This window comes from Charadrius vociferus, unplaced genomic scaffold, assembly GCF_000708025.1.
Source record: "Charadrius vociferus isolate BGI_N301 unplaced genomic scaffold, ASM70802v2 scaffold1, whole genome shotgun sequence".
Lineage (NCBI taxonomy): Eukaryota > Metazoa > Chordata > Aves > Charadriiformes > Charadriidae > Charadrius > Charadrius vociferus.
Window position 1 is genome coordinate 9,580,741 of NW_009647680.1, and position 24,181 is coordinate 9,604,921.

Genomic DNA, 24,181 nt, shown 5'->3' on the forward strand with positions numbered 1-24,181 from the left:
CTCAAAAGGTCTTTCTGTGGCCTCCAGGACTTCTCTCTCCTATGGTGACAGCATTTTCAGAAACCTGCATCTGATTTCAAGTTTTCTTTCCTTTTATTTGCTGCATTATTTGCTCTGCCACTTTGCTTGCCAGTATAAAAGAAGAAACTGCAGTCAAATGACTTCTGGCTGGTATTTAACTCTGTCTTGCTAATCCCTCGTCTGCTCTGCTACCCTTCTAACCATTTCATTTCCCTCTCTCTTTGGCTCTGTATTCCTCATGCACCTGGCACTTCTCTTGAGCTCTCAGTGTCATGTCTGTTGTTACTATTATTATTATTATTATTATTATTATTATTAAGTTGCCATCAATATGCTGAAATCATGCAAAGAGGTGCAGTTCTCAGGTTAAGCAATTTGCAGCATCATTAATGGACTGGCTTGGCTTTACCTCCCTCCTTCTTCCTTCGTCTTACTTAACTCCTTGATGTATTTTCCCTTCTCCCTTTTTTCTGACTGTCATACATTCAACCACTTTAGTCCCCGATCCGTAGTCAGGCTATAAAATCAGTAGCATTAAAACTCCCCAGATACCATTTATTATACATTAATGGAAAACTGAATTAGTGAATCCAGTTCTGCTCTCTATAATGACTGTGTGGACCTGAAAAAAAAAAAATCAGTTGACTTTAGAAGAGTTATTCCAGAGCGAAAATTCTCCTCCAGTCATCGTATTTTAATCAGCTTCTTTTAAAGACAAGAAGATGTTGCTTTCATTATGCCATGGTGTGTATAAATCACACTACATCAAAATTAACCCCTAGCAATACCTGGGCAAATGTCGGCGTAGTTATCCGTGTGGATTATCAACTTAATTATATGTAGACATCACTTTTTTTTTTGCTTGAGCACCAGGTAAGTTTGTACACACAGAGACAGACAGGAAATGAAGCCCGATCACAGTATTTTAATTCCAGCATTAGGGTAATGGTACAAACCGTATCTGTGGCTCAATTCTACTTATCATTTATTTATGCTAATGTCACCCTACCACATTATGGTCTCCACATGCATCCCCTAATGAAAAATATCTAGCTCTTAAAACTTCCTCTGTCTCATTAGACATTATATTCTGCTTTCTTTTCTATGTCCCTAGCAGTTTTTATTTCTTTTCATGAGGAAGGGATTAAAAAAAAAAGCCCTCTCTTAAATGACTTTAAAATGAAAAGAGAGCGGTCCTGTGTTAATTGGAATCCTGTGTTTCTACAATATTATTTTATAGCCTTGTGTTCAAGTACTTTGATTTGGAAAGCAACACAGATTCATGAAAGGGTTTTAAAAGAAAAAAAAAATGTTCAGCAAAAGGCCCCAAATCCAGGGGACAATTTTGTATGAAAGTCATTTATGCATGAAAAGAGCCCAATTCATACCCTCAGTGCCATGTTATTAGTTCTGCCGCAAAACCAAAATGCCACTAGTTCGGTATATGGTATTTCTCCACACAGCTGATATGCCCAGGCTGTTTTTGAACAACAAGCTTTTCTCTTTCATGGTAATTAAATTTACCCCATTATTTGCGGTATTCCTCACTCTTAGGTATAAAGAGCGGTGTTATTGTGGAAAAGGCCAGCGCCGCAATGCAGTCAACGTCAAGATTTTACTGGTGCACACTGTCATTTTGTGTGGTGCTACCTTCCTATTGCAGAGCTGCCTTAGTTTAGGAATCATTCTTTAATACTTTCAGTGCTGGAGCAATCCTGTTTCTTTTCACTTCACTCCCCCTCCACCCCCCCACCCCCGCGACACCTCATCTTCTCGCATGGTGATTTAGCAATGAATTTGTACGTAGTCTCATGCCTCTGAAGCTGTAAACTGTATTTCCTATGGAATATTTCATTGATAAATGTGTAGAATGAAAAGGAGATTTGGCAAAGTGATAAATATCCACGAAAATTGAATAGCTTTAGAAGGAGTAATAAGCTAGTTATATTGGCACAGATGAAAGGACATTGACTTGGAATTACATTAAGTATGTGGAAAGCGTTCCCCTTGTCCTTGTGTAATTTCCCTGCATGGCAACTTGTTCTGTTGACAGTAATTCCTTATATGTCTGTGTCATGGCCCGGTTTGCTTTAGCACTGATGAGCATAAAACCCCATTGCTGAAGTGATGCTTTAACAATCTTGCCGTGTGTGCAGGTAACATGGTAGAAATGGACGGTACAAGTAAAGGACACTTCTTCCATTCCCTGTTGAGCATGTTTGAGAGTAAGAAACCCTTTTGTTTTGTAGGTCATAGGAGGCTCTTTCTTATGGTGTTCGAGGGAACTCTGATCCCAGTGGATTAATTTTGTTTGCTTATACAAAGAGTCGTGTTACCGAATACACTAGCTCGATTGCTCACACTCAGAGATTTCAGTAGAGGAGCCCCAGTTAATTCCCGACCATTCATCATCCTAATTCAGCAAACTTAGTGCATCCAGGCAAAAAAAAAAGAAGACCAGAAAGTTGATTATATAACTGTAGGAATCCTGAGATCCAGCAGAATGGTTCAATCGATTTACTCAAATTCCTTAAACGAAAAAAGCCCCATGTGACAACAGCCACAATGCCAGACTCCTGTGGTGGGCTCTCCAGCTTATTCCAAATTTGCCCCCTGTTAGAAACCTTGCGAGAATTCCACTTTCTTCTCTTCTGGCCCAAACAGAAGCGTGTTGAGTCTTCGGAGCGTTGAGTTTAAAGGTGATGTAAACCCTCTTACTGTGGGCTCTGAAAGGCCAAATTACAACTCGGCTCTGTGGTGGGCTCTTCTATGGGATTGATTCCCCAGTGGCACCATGGAAAATTTCCTGGGTTTTATGAACAACTCCCAAAATTTCCCAGGGCAGTAACAGCCTGGCCTCAAATTTGACGCGGTTGGTGATACAGCCTGGATGGTGCCCCAGGTGCTGTGCATCCCACCTGAGATGCAAAGAGAGACTTCGCTTTTCCTATGTGGGCCATGCACTGAGATTTTATCTGATATGTGAATCTCTCTGTATGATATTGGGGTTGTTCAGCCTGGAGAAGAAAAGGCTCCGGGGAGACCTTATTGCGGCCTTCCAGTCCCTCAAGGGACTACAGGAGAGCTGGGGAAAGACTTTTTGTTAGGGCATGTAGTGATAGGATGAAGGGGAATGGCTTCAAACTGGAAGAAGGGAGATTTAGATTAGATGTTAGGAAGAAATTTTTCACTCTGAGGGCGATGAGATACTGGTCCAGGTTGACCAGAGAAGCTGTGGCTGCCCCATCCCTGGAGGTGTTCAAGGCCAGGTTGGACGGGGCTTTGAGCAACCTGGTGTGGTGGGAGGTGTCCCTGCCCATGGCAGGGGGGTTGGAACTCGCTGATCTTCAAGGTCCCTTCCAACCTAAACCATTCTATGATTCTATGATATTTTACTAGCAACGAGCCTTCATCCTTTGATTCATATTAGGGTTATTTAGAAAAATAATGGCAGAGAGGGCTTCCCTGTGTGATGGAGTCGGGATGTTCATCATCCTTGAACAGCCTGGACACAAGACCAAAGCCATCCCTTGACATCGAGTTGCTGCACCCAAATACTATAGGGTCTCTAGAGAGCTGTGGGACCAGCAGTAAGCTCTCCAAACACACAACAATCTACTTAGCAGGATTTTCAAAGCACCTCAGTGCCTAATTCCCATTGATCTCTTGCAAAAGCTACGTGCTTAACTTCTTTTGAAAGTCTTGTCCTGGCGCACACTGGTGATGTAGGCAATAACCAGTGCCTGGACAGAGGGGCAGACGGCACATCCCACGTGGGCTTCTGCTTGTGGCGCCATGCGACTGGTTTTTGTTTTTACTTAGCCAAACTCTGATTTTGGAGAAATCTGCCCCTTTAAGTTTGCCTTTCATCAGCCTCCTTGCATAAATAATCCCACATGTTCTGAATAGCCAGGGTTGTAATCAGTGCCTCTCGGCTTCTGCCGGAGCAGCTGGAATCCAGACGAGGCACGTTACAGGTGGATCCTGGTCTCTTTTCTCTGACTTTCTAACATGTCACTCGTGCCATTGAAATCCATAAAGCAGCTCGGTCCATGTGCAGCCCAGCATAAAATAAGCCCACCCGTGTCTGGTGAAGGTTCTCGCTGCTCTCGGCCCAGCAGAGCAGATAGTCAGCTCTCTGCAGCGCTCAGGATCATCTGCAGCAGAGGCTGAGCCGTGTTTGACCCTCTGCCAGCGGCGCTGCCTGGTTGGGATGGGTATGAGAAGGCCACGGTCCACTTCACCCCATGGGGAAGATAAAGGGAAAAGAATATGTAGCAAATGAAGGAGAGTGTGGTGGGGAAGGAGTCCTACTCGAAGACCTGGTTGGGATGGATGAGAAGGCCACGGTTAGAGCAGTCAGTGGCAAATAGGCGCATGCTGCTTTGTTCCGGCACGATTTTGCATCAAGCTGAAGGTAATCATTTGACAGTCAATATTAAGCACAGATGAACTTCAAAGACAGTCTTTGTCCCTGCCCCTGTGGCATAAACTTGTGCCGTCACTGCTTCAGCAGTCAATGGCTACTTTCTCCTCTCCTTCAAATTTGTGTGATCTCACTTTAATTCCAGTGATGTCACTCTGTCCACTTCACCCCATGGGGAAGGTAAAGGGAAAAGAATATTTAGAAAATGAAGAAGGAGAGTGTGGTGGGGAAGGAGTCCTACCCAAAGACCTGCCCCCAGCATCTCTCGTTTCTTTCTGTCCTCTCTATGGGCTGAGTGGAACGCTCATGTGATCCTTCCCAACGTGCTTCAGACAAAACAAACCAAGTTAGCTCAGGCTGGTGAAAAGAGAGGATTTTCAGACTGAAAAATGCTCACATGAGCTCCCCTCACGGCAGATCTGAAGGGATGGTGGTTTCCAGGAGAGGGGTGGTGACATGGAGCTGAGTGTGGTGGCTTTGGGTGCAAAGGAAACCTTAGAAAAGTAACCCTACATAGTTCCTCAGCGTGTCCCACATGGCCACAGGGTTTCCAAAGGAGTATTGTAGATAATAAGATGATATTTTAATGCCAGAAATATAGCATGGGGATGAGACTGTCCGGGGTTAGAGAAGAAAGATTCATGCTACTATGGCAGATTCCCATAGAAGGGCTCCGCTGGTTTTCAAATTGCAAGAAAACGTTGATGCCCAACTGGCATATGGTTGGCATCGGCAACTGCCACCATTGCCATCATCTGCACAGTGACTGCTGCCCGAATTTACAGGTTGGGCTGCTCTGGATGTCAGGATCCAGGAGACCCCTTCCCAGGCTTCACCCGCCATCCAAGCAGATGGTGATGCCGTCCTTCCCACATCACCACCGTCACACTGGAATCGGTACTTAATCTCATTCCCAAGCCTCGTAGCTGCCTGGGGCAGGTTAGCTAGGTTAGCTCTGATCCCCCCAGCCCTCTCTGCTTACTTACAAGAGTGCTTCAGCGGATGCGTTAGATTCACAGGATGGAAAAACAAGCCCTGCGAGGGCTGTGACCTCCCAGGCGGGCGGCGTGCGTGAGCGAACCTGAAACAAAAACCTCTTCAAAAAGGTACCGGGACACAACTGAGAGAGAGGTGGCAGGGAGCGGACAAGAGAACATGGGAAATAACGTTTAAGCAGGTAGTGTAAGATAGAAAGGCAAAACTCGAAGCCTCTTATATATTAATAGTGACCAGCTGCCGTTAGGACAGAGGGTGCCGCCTGCTGGCACGTGCGAGGGCTCTCCAAGGCAGGACTCCTGGCTTTGGCTTGTGTCTTTGCCACCAACTTTCTGTTTGACCCCAGAAAATCAATTAGAAGGTGGTTTTCCAAATTAATGTTCCATGGGAATTGGGCACCTGACTGCTCCCATTACACCTATAACTTCTATTTTTTTTTTCCCTTTAGCCCTCCTTGGAATGAGTATATTAATACCTATCTGGTAGAGCTGCCATGAGGTTAATTTAATATTTGTAAAGTAATTTGATCTGGGGCTAGAGGATGCTGTATAAATGCAATGTATTACCATTAAGAAGATCCAGGGAAAAGCCTCTCCCAGTCTGGTAAGGTCACAGAACTGTGCCTCTTTGTGCAGGAAAATATAAGACAATCAGGTGGAGGACCTTCAAACGACTCTGTTTTTCCTGATGAAAAGAAAAGCAGTCAGTAAAACAGAGGTAGACTGTTACAAACGAGCAGAGCATTACAATATTCTGCCATATGTATATATTTATACATATATATCCCTCTATATATACACAAACGCATAAATATATATATAAAACTTTCCTGTTTCTCTTCCTGATCTTAATGAGCAAAGATGACTGGATGCCTAAACACAGCCTTCTTGAGCTCTTTGACTGAGGAGGGCTGCTCCACCCTTCTTCCTTTTTTTTTTCTCTACTCATAATCAAGGTTTTTCTTTTCCTGTCACAGCGAACTCTCCTTTGCCTTTCTAGCACCTGCACAGTCTCGTAGTAAGCCGCAATGCACTTATTCAATCCTACCTTAAATGTCCTGTCTTTTATCTCCCAAGCTCACTATCTGGATAAGGTAGTGAAAGGTATGCTCTTCCTTCCTATTTTTCCTATTGTCTTTGTGTTTCTTTTTTTTTTTTTAAAAAAAAAATGCACCGTGAACATGCTGTGTTGAGGTTACATCTCTTCCTCATTGTCACCAAAGTGCTCCCTAATGTCTGGAAGGGTGAACTTTCCAGTCATTTAGGTAGGAAATACCTCCGTAAGTGCTGTCGTGACCCTGTGTTAACATTGTATCGGTGTTCCTACCCGTCCCCCTGTCCCTGTCCTCCCCTCCGAGTCATCTCTCATCCTCACCCCTCCTACCCAGGTAAGGCGAGTCAGGAGGAAACAAAAGTGTCTGTGAATACAGCAGGAGCCCTGTACAGTGGTGTGTTTTAATTAAATGTCTATGATCCATTTTGTAACAAGCAGGTGAGTGCACTTTCTGTCTGGAGTCTTAGTGTTTTTGAGCCATGACTGCAAAGTCTTACGTGGGAACTTTGAGCAATGATTTTATTTTTCCTTCTTGGTACAAAAATGCGATGACCTCAAAGACTTTGGTTGTATAAATCCACAAAAACTCTTGAAATTAATGAGGTTGCATTAATGTGCACTACAACAAAATCCAACCCTGTGTTCCTATTTATAAATGTAAAGCAAGTCTAGGACCCAGCTCTTTCTTCAACGAAGAAGAAAAGGAATTGTACTGTTACAGACTAGAGGTAATCTGCTATCTTAAAAAAAAATCTCAGTTGTTTATTAATCAGAGCAGCGAGCTAAATTAATTTAGGACTTTTAAATAGAAATAGACAGTTCCACAATGCACTTAGCTTTCTAAAAGTATTGAAATAGCACACATCTAGTTAAATACAACAATCTGACAGTAAATATGATTGAGTTGGACACAAATATCTTTCTGCATGGCTGGCTTGACACTAACAGCAACACAGTGCTGACACCACGCAGCATCATATGTTTGCTGGTTAAACAAACCAAAAAATCAGGTTGAACAAATCAGTTTCTTCCATAGCATTACCCTCCTTTACAGGTTGTGAGCAATCAGAAACAGCAGCTGTGAGAGGCTGATGAAGAAGGACAGATACGCCAAAATATTTGTCCGGTGAACAGTTAAAATGAAGTCCCTGCCATATAGGGCCCTTGGTGTGTGACAAGAAACACAGTTGCCCCACTGACTTCGCTTCTGTGGATGAATTTGCAATCTAATGTTCCTCTCTTGTTTCCGTTGAGGCTTAAAGGCAGGTTCAGGTACTAATCGCAAATAGGGCAAAACTTGGAACAGACAAGCAAATAGTAATGTTAAGGAAATGGCCACAGTTTAAATAAGGAGACTTTCACCTTCAGTGTAATGTAGCAACTGGTAGCTGTCCTTGCAGTCCTGTTCATAGATCAGTGGGTTGTTCAGTGGTAGGTAGTTTTCTCTCATTGCTTAGCATCAGTAAAACGTGCTTGCCTTTATTTAAATTAGGAAAAAAAAAAGTATATTCTCCTTCTTAGATCAAGGAAAGAGGGTCAGTTGTGCCCTTATGAAGTAATAGTGGTGGCATCCTTAGAGGAAGATACGGGCCCGCACTACGGAGTGCCATCAGAACCTCCTGTTAATCTTCCACGTCTCCGTGGTTTGCATTTCTAAACCCCAGGACTCCTTTTTCATCTCAGCATGTCTTGCAGAAGGCTGGATCAAAAGGTAGCAGATAAGCACCCAGGGGATAGAAGAGATGAGAAATCAACCTGCAGAGCCGGGGTCCAGGGACCTTCAGTACGGATTTAGCCATTCAGTGGCCCCATTTTTTTTTTTTTTTAAAGTCTTCTGTAGCTGTCATTTTTTAACCTTTTGGCTCACCTTTCTGCCCAAGAATAAAGACACGTTATATTTAGTGAGTATTTCAGTGGGTAACAGGTTAAGCAACATGCTAAGAATAAAAGATTGTCTCTTACCCATGCATGGTCTCTTTTGGAAGATTAGCAATAGCTGAAACGTTAAAAGTACATGTTTTTTACTTGGCTAACTGCATGGTGTGCATTTTTCAAAACTAAATTACTCATGCCCTTTTGGCTTTCTTAATTATTAACATCTTTCTGGTTGAAATCCCTTCCCAGCAATCCTGTGTTGTCAAGGGTGAGCCTGATTTACTGCGGAATCTTTCCTACGGCTTTACAATAGACCAGTAAGTCAGAGAAGATGCAGAATTGTTTCTAAATTGGAGGGCAAGTTTCAATAGCAAACATCAGCATGATTAAAACAAGAAGCTCTAACTAGAATTGGAGTGGAGTCTTCTAAATTGAGCCCTAATTAACACTGGTAATGCTTAAAAGGAGAAGAGGTGCCTACTATTAAAAAGGTGCTGATTTTAGAGAGAGCTTCTCCATCCAGAATACCGATGGAGCTGATGGTACATCAACATAATTCATTTCTATTGTTGGTTATCAGTTCTCGCTCTTAAAAAGCAACCACACTGACACTGTAGGGAGGCGTATAAACAGGTAGTCTGAAACGTAAAGATGCTGAACAACATTTGAATTCAGGGATGGCTGCAAGTTGACTTCTTTGGGCTACTCCTGAGAAGCAGTGAGAACCCAAGGTCTGACCACAGCCGATTCCCTCATTTGTACAGTTACAAGCAGTAGGAACTCTGGCGAGCAACTTTTTAATCTTCATTTTACAGGATTAAGGATTTCTGGATTCCCATCATCACAAAAGATCATGGTGGTGTTTTAAGAGTTGGGTGTTTTTCAGGACACTTTACCAGGTTTCTCATAGTTTGCGGAGATCAGCCGATGCTTTGCTCCTCCCCTTCAGTCCTACAGAACTTCTGCAGGTTCTACTGATCGTTCTTTCCACCTCCAGGTGTTTGCATCCTCACATGTTGCATTCAGCCATGTCCTCCTCGTTTCAGAGCTCAACCACTGTCCTCTGGGACTTGCTAGAGCATCCATCAGTGCTTTCCTACTGACGATGGAGGAAAGATAATAGCCTTACCTTTTAAGTCCAATTTCAAGTGGCAATGAGGCTTGGCTGGAAGAAAAATCCCATTGAACATTGTTTATAATTGGACTAATTAGAGAAGGCCTTAAATGTCGAGATCATTAAGAGCAGATTATTTTACCAACAATCTTAAAATGGCAGGATAATTCCTCACTCTGGTGACAGTCTCCTTTGACTCTAATACTCTTTTCTTGTCTAGTTCAAAATTAGTCCACTTTTTATATAGCTTCCATGGTCCATACTGTCTCTTGCATAGCAGAGCTGACATCTTTGTGAGTGTCCCACCGTATCATCGTCTTTCAGCAGCGCTTTCATGTGCTTCAGTTGGTAACTCACATAAAGGGTTTCCCTCCTCCCCCGCCTCAAAAAGCCCTATTCAGATATTTAATTCTCTTCGTCGCCCAAATACAGTTAACAAACACAAACAGGAATAATGGGTCATTAGTGAATCCCGCTATGAGAAATCAGAGCTGGGAGATTATGGTGGTGTAAATCTGTGAGGATTAAGCTATCCCGCTGTGCTGATATTCAGAAGCACTTTGGCGACAAGATGATCTTTTTGCTTTATTCCCCAGCATGGGGGAAAGGAGAGGATAAAGTTTATTAGTATCGTCTTTTTGTCAAGTGCTTTGAAGTGCACAGTTTGTGGAACGGGGAATCCTGTACGTTCCTATCTCTGTAGTGTTAGTGATGGTCAAGTCTTTATTCAGTGGACCAGTTCAGAAATGGTCGTACTTATAGGTCCATTCTCCTATATATATTGACCTATGCATCCATGTTTTCTTCTGACTTTCTGAAGGTATGAGTCCTCTGACAGCTGCTGTTTAATTGTGTTCTTTTCTATTAATGGTTTCCTTTCTCATTACTTCTGAAAACTGTCTGCTGTCGCACCAAACCCATGACACAGGAAAGGTACAATTTAATCCTCACAGCACTGAACCTTTGCTGTCCCTTGTAATGTCATGGTTAATAGCTGAAAACTTTTATGTCCATGGATCTGTGAAGAAGAGGTTATTTCATTAGGAAATGGTTCTCTCTGATGCCTTGGACCTTACTAGGAACCAGAGATGACTGTCTCCTTGGTGGGAAGAGGTTAACTTGCTTTTTAGACTTGAAAGATGCCAAGAGTGGAGTATGACATTGCAGGTGGGAGTTATCCCACTGTAGGTACCTACAGCGTAGATGCTTGTATCTCGTCTAGTCACACTGGATTCCCTTCGTAGTCAAGAAGAGGAACAGACACTTTGGGAAGGCATAATCTCATGACATTCTCTATTCTGTCTTTCCTCCCCTGACCAATGTTTTTCCTCTCTCTCTCTCTGTGCCTTCTGAGATGCTCGACTTAGTTTCTCTGAGTCCAGGTCAATAAGATTCAAAGGAAATCATGAAAGCCCACTCAGATAATCTCAAACACATTTCTTGCAGACAGTGAATTGCACACAAAATTCAAAGAGGTAGGACTGAAAGAGGTCTCCTCAGTTAGTGTCCAGTCTTCTCCTGTCAAGGGCAACCACATTATGTAAAACTTTATATAAATTTACCAAGCTTTATGGATAGATCAGTGAGAGTTCTCCTTAATAACCCTACTGGGAGGCTACTCCAAAGCTTTATTCCTTTGATCCTGGCAAATGCTTTTTCTTTTTTCTTTCTAATTTCCAGCCAGAATTGATTCCTGCTTGGTTTGTGTCCATTTGTTCTTATGTCAGCATTATTCTCTTTGGTTTAAATAGCTGTTTTCCCTTCTCACTGTTTATCTGTTTCATGAATTTGTGGAAAACAATCATAGTCTTTTCAGCCTTTGCTGTGCTAGAGCAGACAAATCAAGCTCTTCTCATTCCTTCAGATGCAGAAGGTGCTCCCATCCTAATTACATCAGCCATTTTCTGCCACTGCAAATTCCCCCTTTCCTAAGTCTGGAGGAGCACATGCAGTTCCGTGTGAGTTCCTAATTTTTACAGTTATACTAATGTTTCCTTATACCTGCTGGACACTCCTCCCATGAGACATTTGAAGATCATTTGCTGGTTTCACTCTCAGAGCAAGTGATCCATCACTATGGTGTCTTTTCTGTCTAATAATGTTAGGTCTTTACTTTTAAGATCTTTGTTCCAAAGATTATGAAATGCAAAATATAAGTAAAACAAAAACAGGAAAATGAAATCCCTCTTTTCCCTCTGAATTTTCATCATGTGAAACCTCATAGGCCTAACTTAAACTGTTTCCAGGATTTGAAACTGTTCCTGCATGGCTTGGAACCAAACCCAGGAGATGTTTTGTCTTTAGCTCCTAGCAAAGACTTTTAAAACCTGTCTTCTTCTCATTGCAGAAAAAAAATGAGTCTGCTCCACGCTACTTGGTGGGTTAAAACTGTAGTGGTGTCCAACCCTCCTTCTCTTGCCCTTCTACAGTGGTGTCTTCAGCTTCTCATCACCCAACTCTTTTTGGTTCTCACTGCGCTCCTGTCCAGGTCAACACCACCGCACCTTTGCAAGGAGTTTCCTGCTCGGCCTCTGCAACTGCAGAATAGAAAAGAACTTTTTAGGATGGGTTATAAAGAGTCCAAGCAGGAAAACCGTGAGGTGTGCTCAGTGATGATGTACCAGCCAAGCTCTAATGGAACCATGCAAAATACACATTAACTGAGATTTCTTCAGAGGTTTTTCATCTAGACAAATTTTGGCAGATTTATGAAGAGGGGAAAAAAGTCCTCTCTCTGCTGTTAGGATAGTCCCATCCAAACTGAAGTTATCTACTCCAAAATGGGATTACCTACCTAGCTAAGTTATTTTAGCAGGTTATGTTAACAAGTAACTTCTTCCTCTCTCATTCTCCAAGACAGCTGAATGCTTTCAGCTTGTACTGAAAGTAAGTAAAGGGAACAAAGACATAAATAAGCTCTAGCATAGAAAAAAATCAGACTAAGTGATTAAAAGTTTGGCACTGTTGTAAGTAACTGAAGGCAGGACATTAAAAAGGAGAATTTCAAGTAGCCTTGCACAGAAGTAGCTCTTCTGTAGTATATAAATACTAATACAGTATGTAAATACCAAAATGCACATGCAGACAAGCATGCTCACACATACATACATACACACATTATATGCCCCCCCTGGAATACACATTTTAAAAGACTGAAATACAACAAATATATTCGTAAATTAAAAATTTATTGAAGAACCTTTTGAAAGGCTTTTCCTTACCACTCCTGTCCCTTTTTCCATTTGGTCCCTGTAAATCTGTCCCTTGTTAGAAAACCGCTGCTAGAAAAGATGCGAAGTTCCTTGTGAAAAAATTCTTCAGTTAAAAGGTGTTTCTGAAGCCCCTCGAAGTTTCGCAGGATACGCAATGCTGTGGTGTCCTCTACGTGCTGGCTCACCACTTCTTGCGCAGACCCTCCTGCACCACGCAGCTGGCCAGATGTTGCACACCTGCCTCTCCGGGCTCTTCTCCATCCTGCTGGAACCCATTAGGGCAGGATAGGTCTGGGTCGTTTGCACAGTTTCGCAAACCCGTCTGGCAAAGCTGAAGGCCTGAAGAAACTCAACCCATGTGGCAGGGTAGCGCAACATGCACGTAGAGAGGGTCTTCAAGCAAGGTTCGGGAAGGCTGTATGGTGTTCCTGGGGTAATCAGTCCTTTTGAGTGACCTTGGCAGTCACTTCAGCCCCTTGTATTTCAGCTTCCTAAGCTGTTCAGACATGGATTACATTTCCAAATGCTTCTCCATAAAGATTTTTGAGCTCTGCAGGTAAAAAGTCCCTCCCCAGAACCATATAAGCTTCAGCAGCCTCCCTCACATCGCTGCTTACAGTGGAAATGACTCTGCTGTTTTCTTGGCGGCGGGGAAAAGAAGGGTGGAAAACTTAGAGAGAGGTCATCGGATGAGGAAATCAAACCCTAGTGAGCAGACTGGGAGCTTGGTCTTCATCCTCCTTGAGTTTTATCACCTATAAAAGAAACGCCTGTGTGTGTGCTGGGCTCTCTCCCCGGTCAGTGGGGAGAAGTGGGTGTTTCCAGACCGTCTTCAGCTCCTCAGTGTGGGCATCTGACACACACCAGGGGATTCACGCCATGGGATGAGCTTTTTCTCAGCTGACTACAGAGTTGAAGGTATCTCCGTTATAGGTGAATTGTAACCGAATGAGGTGAATCCCACCCCAAAATGACTACAGTAGAGAAATTAGGTGTTCTCCAAATATTTTCTAACACAGGAGGTGCCTTCCCTTTCCAGCCAGCTTTGACTGCTTACCAGTCTGAGATCTCGGTACCGCTGAAAGCCAACTGCTTTATCCCGCTGGGAGCTGGGAACTTTAACCCCGCCATGCAATTTAGGTAACTCCAAATCTTGTCCTTACAAAGCAAATACTTTAAGAGACGCAGAGGGCAGGGTGGGTTTTACGACCAACGAAGCAGGAAAATCTCATCGCCTCCCCAAAGCTCACCATTCCCTCCATCCAATTAGGGAGGCTGCGCTGGGAGGACCTCCTGGGAGACAGCAGCCCATTGAGTGGGCACCACCGTTCCCATACCGAACTGGAACAGTTCGCTCCGGCTGGGAAACCAGCAAGTGAGAGTGGAGAAATAAACTGAAGGCAAAGGGAGAAAAAAGCTGTTTAACGAGCCTCTTTCAAGGCTGCGCTGCTTTGTCTTTCCGGTGCATTTGAACATGTGGCTGTTTGCCTTGCAGAGGGATGCCCTGGCTTGTGTAACGGCAACGGCAGATGCACTCTGGACATGAACGGCTGGCACTGCGTCTGCCAGCTGGGCTGGAGAGGAGCGGGCTGCGACACTTCCATGGAGACGGCGTGCGGCGATGGGAAAGACAACGACGGAGGTAGGACGTGAGCACATGTGAGATGTCAGGCTTCGCGGAGCCTGTAAACCTCACGCGGCCAACAGTCAGCTGGGCTTCATTCTGCAGGGCAGATATTGGGTTTTGACAGCTGGTGGAGAGCAGACAGCGAAGTCTGCCAGGCTGACTCAGCCAGAGCGGGTTTGAATTCAAATGAAATGGATTTGGACTTGGGGTGCCGGGGCTGAAGAGGGAAGTTTGTTTATCCTCTAATCAAGTCCGTATACCCGAGAGCGGGCAGAGGCTATGCTCTCGTCCTGTCACTCCACCCCAGCCAGGTGGCTCAACCGTGACACGATGGGACCACCTCAGACAGCAAACGCCCCTCGCTGTTCGAACTCTGGCCTCGCTGCCTGAGGTTTTCATCAAGGCTCTCTGGTAGGTCACTACCGACTTGGGCTGGATGATTTGCAGAAACTTAGAGGCTTCGGTGACTGATCCCCATGCCCACAAGCCATCCAATCCCTCTCGAACCATGTTTTATTGATTACGGTTCCGTATGTAATGATGTCAGGCATGTGAATAATAGCTCTGCATAATGCAAACTTAATATTCAGAGTTATCTCATTACAAAGGAAACCCTGGTGCAGTGTGAAGGTTTGAATTAGAGGGCAGGAGATGAGATATTAAATTTAAGGCATAAGGGAGACTGCATAATTTGTTTTGTTGTCACTCAGCAAAAGGCTTTGTAAACCGCAAGTCTGGACCAGCACCCAGACTGTGAAGCGGAGACTGCATTTTGCAAGCCTCTGTTTTATCATATTCACAAGAACAGTACAGTTTTTTTAAAAAAAAATAAAATAGCCAAGCCAAGACTGTGATTATCTGCTTCACAGCAACTGAGATTCTGATTGAATATTTAAAATACTTCTGCACATCTGGCATGGCAAATGGACCAAATTATCCCTGTAGAAAAGATGGAAAAAACTGGAGAACCGTACAAAGAGTACACACTGTAAAACAAAGGTCGCTTTTTGCCTCACATGAAACTGAATATCACTGTACTCGTCTTTCCTATTTATAGCTGACACAGGGCAGCAATAAAGTTCATCACATCAGATGTGTAAAAATAGGGTAAATAGAGCCAAGGATAATCCCAGTTTCTGTGGAAAAAGAAACCACAATGAAAACCCTGTGAAGTTTTTAGGAAGAGAGAGAGAGGGAAGAAGGAGTAATCCAGGCTAACATACAATGTCGAGCACATCTGTATAACATCAAAAAGAGCATGGCCAGGCTCTGAGAAGGTTGGTGGATCACCATCTCCTTGTATCTCCTGGTTGAAGGTGCTAACCTTGTAACTGGGTTACCCTCACCTTGAAATGAGGCGTTTGTCACCTTGCTGGTCTGCAAGACAGCAGATGTTAATGGGAGAGACAAAAGGCATCGACATGTTTACAAGTTAGTGCGCATCAGCTGCTAAATTGCATTTGGTGAACTTGTGTGGAGCAGTGGTGTACATGGCTAGAGGAGAGCAACTGACAGGTTGTAAGGTGTTGCCTTGTGACAGCGTATTCGTGTGTCAGAGCCCACAAATGAGTGTTGACTTTACTTTTGGTAAAGCAAAAATACACATACATGGTGCACATTGCCGTTCACAAATAATCCATGTCGTACACTCTGCTACTCCTTTGATTTTGCTGTGTTACTGCTGAGGACTCTCCTCAGCCGGGAAGTGGAACACTGGAATATGTTTAGCTTCTTGACTTGATTTTTTATACATTTTTATGGATCGTTTGTATTTGTGGGCTCAAATCTAGAATGTCAACCCCTGAGATGCAGGGGCATCAGCAGTGGTGGGGCACTACTGCTTTGAAGCCTGAGTTCCTCATTTAGCACAAGGATTCAAATATAGTTACGCGGACTCATGGAGAAAGGCAGATTCTGGACCGGTTTCTTAGTTTTTATCCTGATTTCAATAGAAAGACAGCTGGAGACATTTGTAGACTATCCACAGAATAATTTAGGTTGGAAGGGACCTCCAGCAGTTTATCTAGTTCAATCCCCTGCTCAGAGCAGGTCTAATTACATCAAGTTGCTCAAGGCTGTGTCCAGTCAATTCTTCAACACCTCCAAGGATGGAGATTCCACCTCTCTGGGCAACCTGCTCCAGTATATGACCATCCTTATAGTAAATCTTTTTCTCCTAATATCTAATCATAATTTTCTGTGTTCCAACTTTCTGTCTGTTGCCTTTTGTCCAGCACCACCTGAGACATCCTAGGGTACCCTAGCCAGCTTGCGGCTTCCCCTTGCCAATAGCTTGGACGTCTAGTAGAGCATATCACAGAATCACAGAATGGTCAGGGTTGGAAGGGCCCTCTGGAGATCATCCAGTCCCACCCCCTGCCAGAGCAGGGGCACCTACAGCAGTTGCACAGGACGGTGTCCAGGTGGGTTTGGAATGGCTCCAGAGTGGGAGCCTCCCCCACCTCTCTGGGCAGCCTGTGCCAGTGCTCTGCCACCCTCACAGGCGAGAAGTTCCTCCTCATGTTTAGATGGAACTTCCTATGTTCAAATTTGTGCCCGTTACCTCTTGTCCTGTCACTGGGCACCACTGAACAAAGACTGTTCCCATCCCCCTGGCACCCTCCCTTCGAGTATTTATCAGCATTGATAAGTTCCCCCCTCAGTCTTCTCTTCTCCAGACTAAAAAGCCCCAAGTCCCTCAACCTTTCCTCATAAGATGTTCCGGTCCCCTAATATTTATGTTTCATGTGTGACAGCTGCCTTTGGATTTCTCAGGTATCCAAAGACAAGTCAAATGACACTAGACACCTGTGTTTAGGAAGCAGGATTGAGCCCATATTTGACCCAGCCACTTTGTCACCACAGACATTGTACCTTGGGAAACGGCTGCAATTCAAAGAGCTCTGAAGAGATGTTGGCCTGAAGAGCCTCTTGAAAGAGCGGGTAGGGTGTGTATGAGCAGTATGGCTTCTCCCTCATTTGAGGTCATATCACTCTCTCCGGAGTGATGCCTTCTCAGGGCTGGAAAAAGGTGGTTTATTTGAGTGTTCACCGTAAAGGATTTCGGGGCTAATCGCTGAATTTGTCTTCATACACACAGGAATGTAGGCCATGAGAGTCATTTCGTGAGGCTTTAGAAGCCAAATATCTGAGCTGGTCACCACGGGTACCATCAGCAGAGAGAAATAGGTTTAGGGCATCATCTTTCCAAGCTATTTCAGATATGACCTCGTAGGTGCCTACTTTTGGTTGGTGACTGCTGCCCTTCAAGTCATGTTCTGCTCAGATCAGCATCTCTTGAGGCTGAGACACCACGGTGGGGCCATTCACGCTACGGGGAGGGGGTTTCCCTCTGCCTGAGCTCATCGGAAGCTGGTTCCCGCACTGTAGTATCATGTGTCTGCAAATCAAGATCCTTGCAGCCGGAAATTCCTGGGGATAATGGGAGCTGAAGTCAGAGTCTTTTTTCATCAGATCCCAGCCTAATCATACCCTGAGGGAGACGGGTACCAAATTACACGCGTTTTCCTCGTACATCTGGAGGCTGTTGAGATAAACAAGAACAAGCTAAGCGAGAAGTCACTCAGAGAGAGACTCAGTGAAACGTAATCTCCGTTCAGGTTAGAAAAGAAGGTGTCTGGGAGAGCAGTCCCCTCTCCGCACGCAAGTGTCATCTGTCAAAGGTAGCACTTAGGTTTCACACCTGGGTCCACTTTATTTACACTTTTAAACACAAAGCCCGTCAACTTGCAAGGAGTTGCAGCAAGTAACTGAGCGGGTGATCATCCGGTATCAGTCACTGCAGTGACAGAGCTTTAACAATCTGGGTAAAAGGCTCAGATTTTGCACGTTTGACCTCAGGGGCCACCTGTATTACAACAAATGGGAGGCGTTTCCTTAAAACTAGCTGAGAAAAGTGGTTCTTGCCTCTCTCTGGCAGAAAAATAACCTCTCAAACTCATGGCTGCAAACACTCACTACCTGAGAATAGTCCTTTCTCACCCCACTCTAAGTGCTCTGTCATGTACTTGAAGAACAAAAAGCTTGAATGTTTAAAATACCGAGGAAATTATCTTCTGTGACAAGTCCTAGAAGTGGAGTTAATGGCATTTGACAAAGCCTTGAGAAGAGGCTGAAAATCCGTAGGCTGACTATGGGCTCCGTTGCGTTTGTAGACTCCTCCATTAGGAACAGAGTGTACAGGAAAAATGCAGGGGAGGAGGAGAGGATATTCTTTGCAGTCTCACAGATATCCTATTGGGCAGCAAAGCTGTGTTAACCATGTTTGCTCCGGAGAAATCATCTAACTGTGTGACTTGTATTGAGAGTCCCACTGTCCTGAAACTGTAAAAGAATTACAGATGACAGAATCATAGAATTGCTGAGGTTAGAAGGGACCTTTAAGATCAAGTCCAACCATTAACCTAACCTGACAAAACCGCTTCTAAACCACGTCCTCAAGTACCACGTCTACCTTTTTTTTAAACACCTTCAGGGATGGTGAATCCACCACCTCCCTGGACAGCCTATTCCAATGTTTGATAACCCTTTCAGTGAAAAAAAATTTCCCAATATCCAATCTAAACCTCCCCTGACATAATTTGAACCCATTTCCTCTCGTCTTATAACTTGTCACCAGTGAGAGGAGGTCAGCCCCCACCTCTCTACAACCTCCTTTCACGTAGTTGTAGAGGGTGATAAGGTCCCCCCTCAGCTTCCTTTTCTCCAGGCTAAACAACCGCAGTTCCCTCAGTCGTTCCTCATCAGACTTGTGCTCCAGACCCCTCACCAGCTCCGTTGCCCTTCTCTGGACACGCTCCAACACCTCAATGTCCTTCTTGTAGGAAGGGGCCCAAAACTGAACACAGTACTCGAGGTGGGGCCTCACCAGTGCCGAGTACAGGAGGATGATTGCTTCCCTAGTCCTGCTGGCCACACTATTGCTGATACAGGCCAGGATGCTGTTGGCCTTTTTGGCCACCTGGGCACACTGTTGGCTCATATTCAGCCGGCTGTCCACCAACACCCCCAGGTCCTTTTCTGCCAGGCAGCTTTCCAGCCACTCTGCCCCAGGCCTGTAGCGCTGCATGGGGTTGTCGTGACCCAAGTGCAGGACCCAGCACTTGGCCTTGTTGAACCTCATACTATTGGCCTCGGCCCATCGATCCAGCCTGTCCAGATCCCTCTGTAGAGCCATCCTACCCTCAAGCAGATCAATGCTCCCGCAGAGCTTCGTGTCATCTGCGAACTTACTGAGGGTGCATTCGATCCCCTCATCCAGATCATTGATAAAGATATTAAAGTGAACTGGCCCCAGCACCGAGCCCTGGGGGACACCACTTGTGACATTAAATACTTGTGACATTAATACTTGTGATATTAAACTAAATTACTCTTTTGGTCTAAAAGTTCTCTTTGGTCAACACAATAGCTTCACTTTAGGTCCTTTGTTATTGTTTTGGGCTTTTCTCAGATGAAAAATATGTCTGGAATAGAAATGTTTCTAATATTATCTAACCTGTCACATTCATTAGAGGTTGATGTTCAGTTGTCTGTTGTTCTGTGCCCTCTCTTCCCAATTTAAACAGTTCCAAGGGCTTGTGCTAGTGATTACTGCAGGATAATTTAAATAGATACATAGATGGATAGACAGACAAGTAGATAATCTTCCCAGTCAAGTAATGCTGGCCTATCCTAACGTATTTTGCACACCATTGCATAGAAGTATAGCAACTTCGTTTTTCTTATGTGTCACCTGTTCAATGATCTTCCTTTGGGAGTGAAGAAAATAAACCATTCAGTTCTCTTTTTCCACAAGAATCATAGTAGCGAAGCTTCTGCCCCTCAGTTTATGTCTTATTCGTGACAGCCACATGCAGTGCATTTGGCCTAGCACAAACAAAAGATTCCAATGTAAATGTGGCCCCATTTTGTCTTTGCAAGTTCAGTCTGTGGTCCACCAGATGCTACCTAAGAGCTAGCAGGTGGAGCCACCCTTATGCTGTCCTTCCCTCTGTCTTTCTGGGCCAGAACAACTGAAAATTGCCTTAGTCTTCAAACCCTGGAGCAGTGAGCAGGTGAGAGCCCCCAAGCCACTGCACACGGTGTTTTTGTCTTTCCTCACAGCCAAGAATTAGTTATTGCTGCTGCGAGACTCCAGCTCTCACTTCAGGGAGGATGTAATTCAGGAATTGAATTCATGGACCTGTTGGAGCGGGTCCAGAGGAGGGCCACGATGATGATCACAGGGCTGGAGCACCTCTCCTGTGAAGACAGGCTGAGAGAGTTGGGGTGTTCAGCCTGGAGAAGAGAAGGCTCCGGGAAGACCTTATTGCAGCCTTCCAGTATCTGAAGCGACCTACCAGAAGGCTGGAGAGGGACTTTTCACAAGGGCATGTAGTGATAGGATGAGGGGGAATGGCTTCAAACAGGAAGAACAGAGATTTAGATTAAACATTAGGAAGAAATTTTTCACTCTGAGGGTGGTGAGGCACTGTCGCAGGTTGCCCAGAGAAGCTGTGGCTGCCCCATCCCTGGAGGTGTTCAAGGCCAGGCTGGACGGGGCTTGGAGGAGCCTGGTCTGGTGGGAGGTGTCCCTGCCTATGGCAGGGGGGTTGGAACTCTATGATCTTCAACCTTCCAACCTAAACCATTCTACGAGTCTATAATTCTATGAATGGGTTCTCTGAGGCAAAGCAATGCTCTTTGTTTAACCGTACCATAGTTGGTGCAACTCGACAGAGTAATGTTTCATGTCTTGCTTGCCCCATTCAAGGATCAGGTAGTGCTCGTAGTAAGGTGGAGACTTGCATAATGCTTTGGGACAGTAGCATTTCAAATTCTTTGGCAAGCAAAATTTTGGCTCTGCACACTGACCTTCTTAACGCCCATGTGTCCACCATCTGTCCACCACATGCCAAAGAACGCGTTAGAGAGCTGGCAGGAGGCTGCATTGCTTTTTGCCAGTACGTAGCGCTGCACCTGAAAGTAGCGTCAGGGTTGTAAAGGGAATTGTAAAGAATCCAGGAGAACCCCAGAACGCAAACCTTTAGTCTCTGCAAATGCTTGAGCTGCAGACAAGGTGGTGGGGCGCCTTCAGTTATTTTCTTTTTCTTTTTGCGCAGTTAGGAACCTTTACTTCATGCCTGCAAGGCTTTTATAGCACGAGAATATTGTCTCCTGGGCATGGTGTGGGAGCTGCCTGCTTCCTCGAAACCATAAAAGATGATGCATTAATGTGCTTGCTACATTTACGAAGGGAAGTGTTGAGATCTGAACGCACCTGGGAAAACGGCCGTCATAAATTAGCATTTACCGTCACTGATAGATCCAGCCAAACAACAGGGTCATCTTGGAGGAACCACAAAGCACTGCTAAAAAGACGATAAAGCGTGCTGTACCTGAAAAGATTGGCTAGCTGGTATAATTTGTTATAAATCACCCAGCTTCTCTCCCTCTGTTTTATGATGACTGCTAATCAACCTTTCCTCAAGTAAGAGAACAAAATGACCAGTTCACATCTCCAAGTTTCAGCTCTTTGCTGATTCTGTGTTGGGCGGTAACATTGGGTTGTCACCTGCTGCCGGTTCTTAGCACTGGGGCTGTCAGGAGGGTGGCGTGAACCTGATGGGTTACAGCATCCACGGGTAGGTGGTGGTTGTGCCATTACTGAGGATGATGTGTTGTAAACTGAGGGTCTACCAGCGGCTGTGGGTTGTCTTGACAGCTTGGGAGAGTTCCTTGTGCTTTTCACTAGTCCTTAATGAAATGTTTTTGATCAATAGATTCAGAAAGAAACCATGAACGTGTCCTCTGTGTCAAAAGAAACGTACCATTGTCTGCTGAAATGAGGCAAGTTGCTGATGGGAGGGAGGCACTGCTGGTATATGAGATGTAACAAAAGGTGACGCAAACCGTCTTCAGAAAAGACATGCTTGGACACGTGTTTCACAAAGCATTTCTTCACCTGAAAAGGCACTTAAGCAGAGTTTGGGCACCAGTGCTAAATTCGGGAAAGCTCTGCCAGACATGCTTTACCACCTGAGGCAAACTCTTGCCTCCCTTTTGGGGCAGGAAGTCCCCTTATAAACCTAAAGTTTTGTCCCTGAGTGTGCTCAGGGTGCGTAGAGTGCATGGCCACTTTCCTCTTGACCGGGATTTGAGAAACATGCCCATATCTGCGTTGTCTGAGACCACTTTCCAAGCTGCGCTCAGATGATTGCTTGAATTGCCTTGGATTCAGTCAACAGAATATGTTAGGGTGAACTTTGCAGCAGCAGCTTAACACTTCCAGCACTTGCCAGGAAAGCGAGAGACCTTGGTGACAAGGATATCTCAGCTGCTGAGGGTGCGAACCCGTTGCTCCCACAAAGAAATTTCTAAGCTCTGAGTCCTTTTTTTTTTTCTCAGAAGAATCACTTTTGAGAAGTGCTTTGGCTCCTGAAGGAGGCAGCTTCAGGTGTGGTGTTGCATGACCGTGGGCGGGTTGAGCAACCTATAGGTGCTGCCCTGTGTGAACGCCCATCTCGCCTCTGCTGAGAAGGGCCCTCGCATGCCGTGCTCGCCTTCATGAATTTCACTCCAAGCACAAATTGCCTGGTTTCTGCGCCGCTTTGCTGGTGGTGCAATGCGTAAATCCCTTTGTTAAAAGCCTGCCTGGAGAAAGGAAGAATCCCATGAAGCCAACTGCATCAACTGCATCCTCTAGAGCAACGATGAGTTGGGGGATGCTGTGAACTCGTAGACTCTAAACACATTGTTATAGCTCTGGTTTGTGCCCAGCTACTGGTGATTATCATGTGTTTTCCACCATTTCCTCCTTCCTCTTCCCTTCTTTTTCTTTTCAGATGTTAAACAAGAGGGTAGGACTGGATCAGGACAGAATTTTGCAATGTATTTCTGTAGCGGCCGGCACTGCAGAGCTCTGCTTCTGCACTAGAGCCCGAGGAGCACTGTAATTCAAATATGTGATTACTATTACATATGACTCTATTATTTTGAACTTGCAAACATGTGCTGAGCACTTACGGAAAGATGTGAGGGCGATTCTTTTCCCAAGCAGCCGGCAATCTCGTTTAGCCGGGATACAACTGGTGAGAACCTTATTCAGGCAAAATCAAACCAGAGCAGGTGGGATAGAAAGAGCGATGAGAACATTGATAGCTAACGTGGTCACAGGGCGCGGACAGCCACATTGCTATTGTTCCTTCCGTTTGTGGGGGTTTTCCCTTTGATTCCTTACAGTGGGGCCAAAAGCTCCAACCCTTCTGTCAAACAGGTAAAACTGTTCTCTGCAAAGCGCCTATTAAAACCTATTTATTCCCCAAATCCGATTGAAGTAAATGGAGTGTTGTTCCTCAGCTCAGGGCAGAACATCATTACTCCTGTAAACTTCTTCAGCACAAGCATTCGCGTGAACAAGAACTCGTGTTTTGTGCAGAAGTACTGAGCCATTCCTTTAGTCTCTGTTGCTCCGGAGTTCAGACTAGAGCTGGAAGGGTAAAAGCTGATTTGCTCAAGGGTAAGACGAATACTTTGTTAGCTTTTCCTTTGAGCATCTGCATTTTAATCCTTCCCCATCCAAACTCTCCCAGTAATACAAGGCAGACCGTGTCCCCACAAAAAGCGACGGTGTTGCCTGGTGAATGGCACAGTATGGAAAGTGAAAGGTAAGAACTGGATGAGGTGAGAGACACCATTATTTGTGCAATCACTGCATTTTATGCTTTCGTTGGCAATACTCCTGAAAGACAATGGGATTTTATAGCTATTTTTCTTTCTAGTTCGGCTTTGCCTAGTACATTTACTCACAGAGGCTCTTCCCATTGCAGTCAGTGGCAAAATTGTCTTTCAGCAGG

The 24,181-nt window shown here is 44.8% G+C and overlaps 1 protein-coding gene across 1 annotated transcript in view; it reads left to right on the plus strand.

Annotated features, from left to right (window-relative positions):
* TENM4 (teneurin transmembrane protein 4) overlaps positions 1–24,181 on the plus strand; it is a 376,063-nt gene that overhangs the window by 235,404 nt on the left and 116,478 nt on the right. The window contains exons 13-14 of the mRNA XM_009881209.1: positions 6,520–6,546; positions 14,193–14,339. Coding sequence (XP_009879511.1) covers positions 6,520–6,546; positions 14,193–14,339 — 174 coding nt within the window. The remainder of the gene's footprint in view (positions 1–6,519; positions 6,547–14,192; positions 14,340–24,181) is intronic.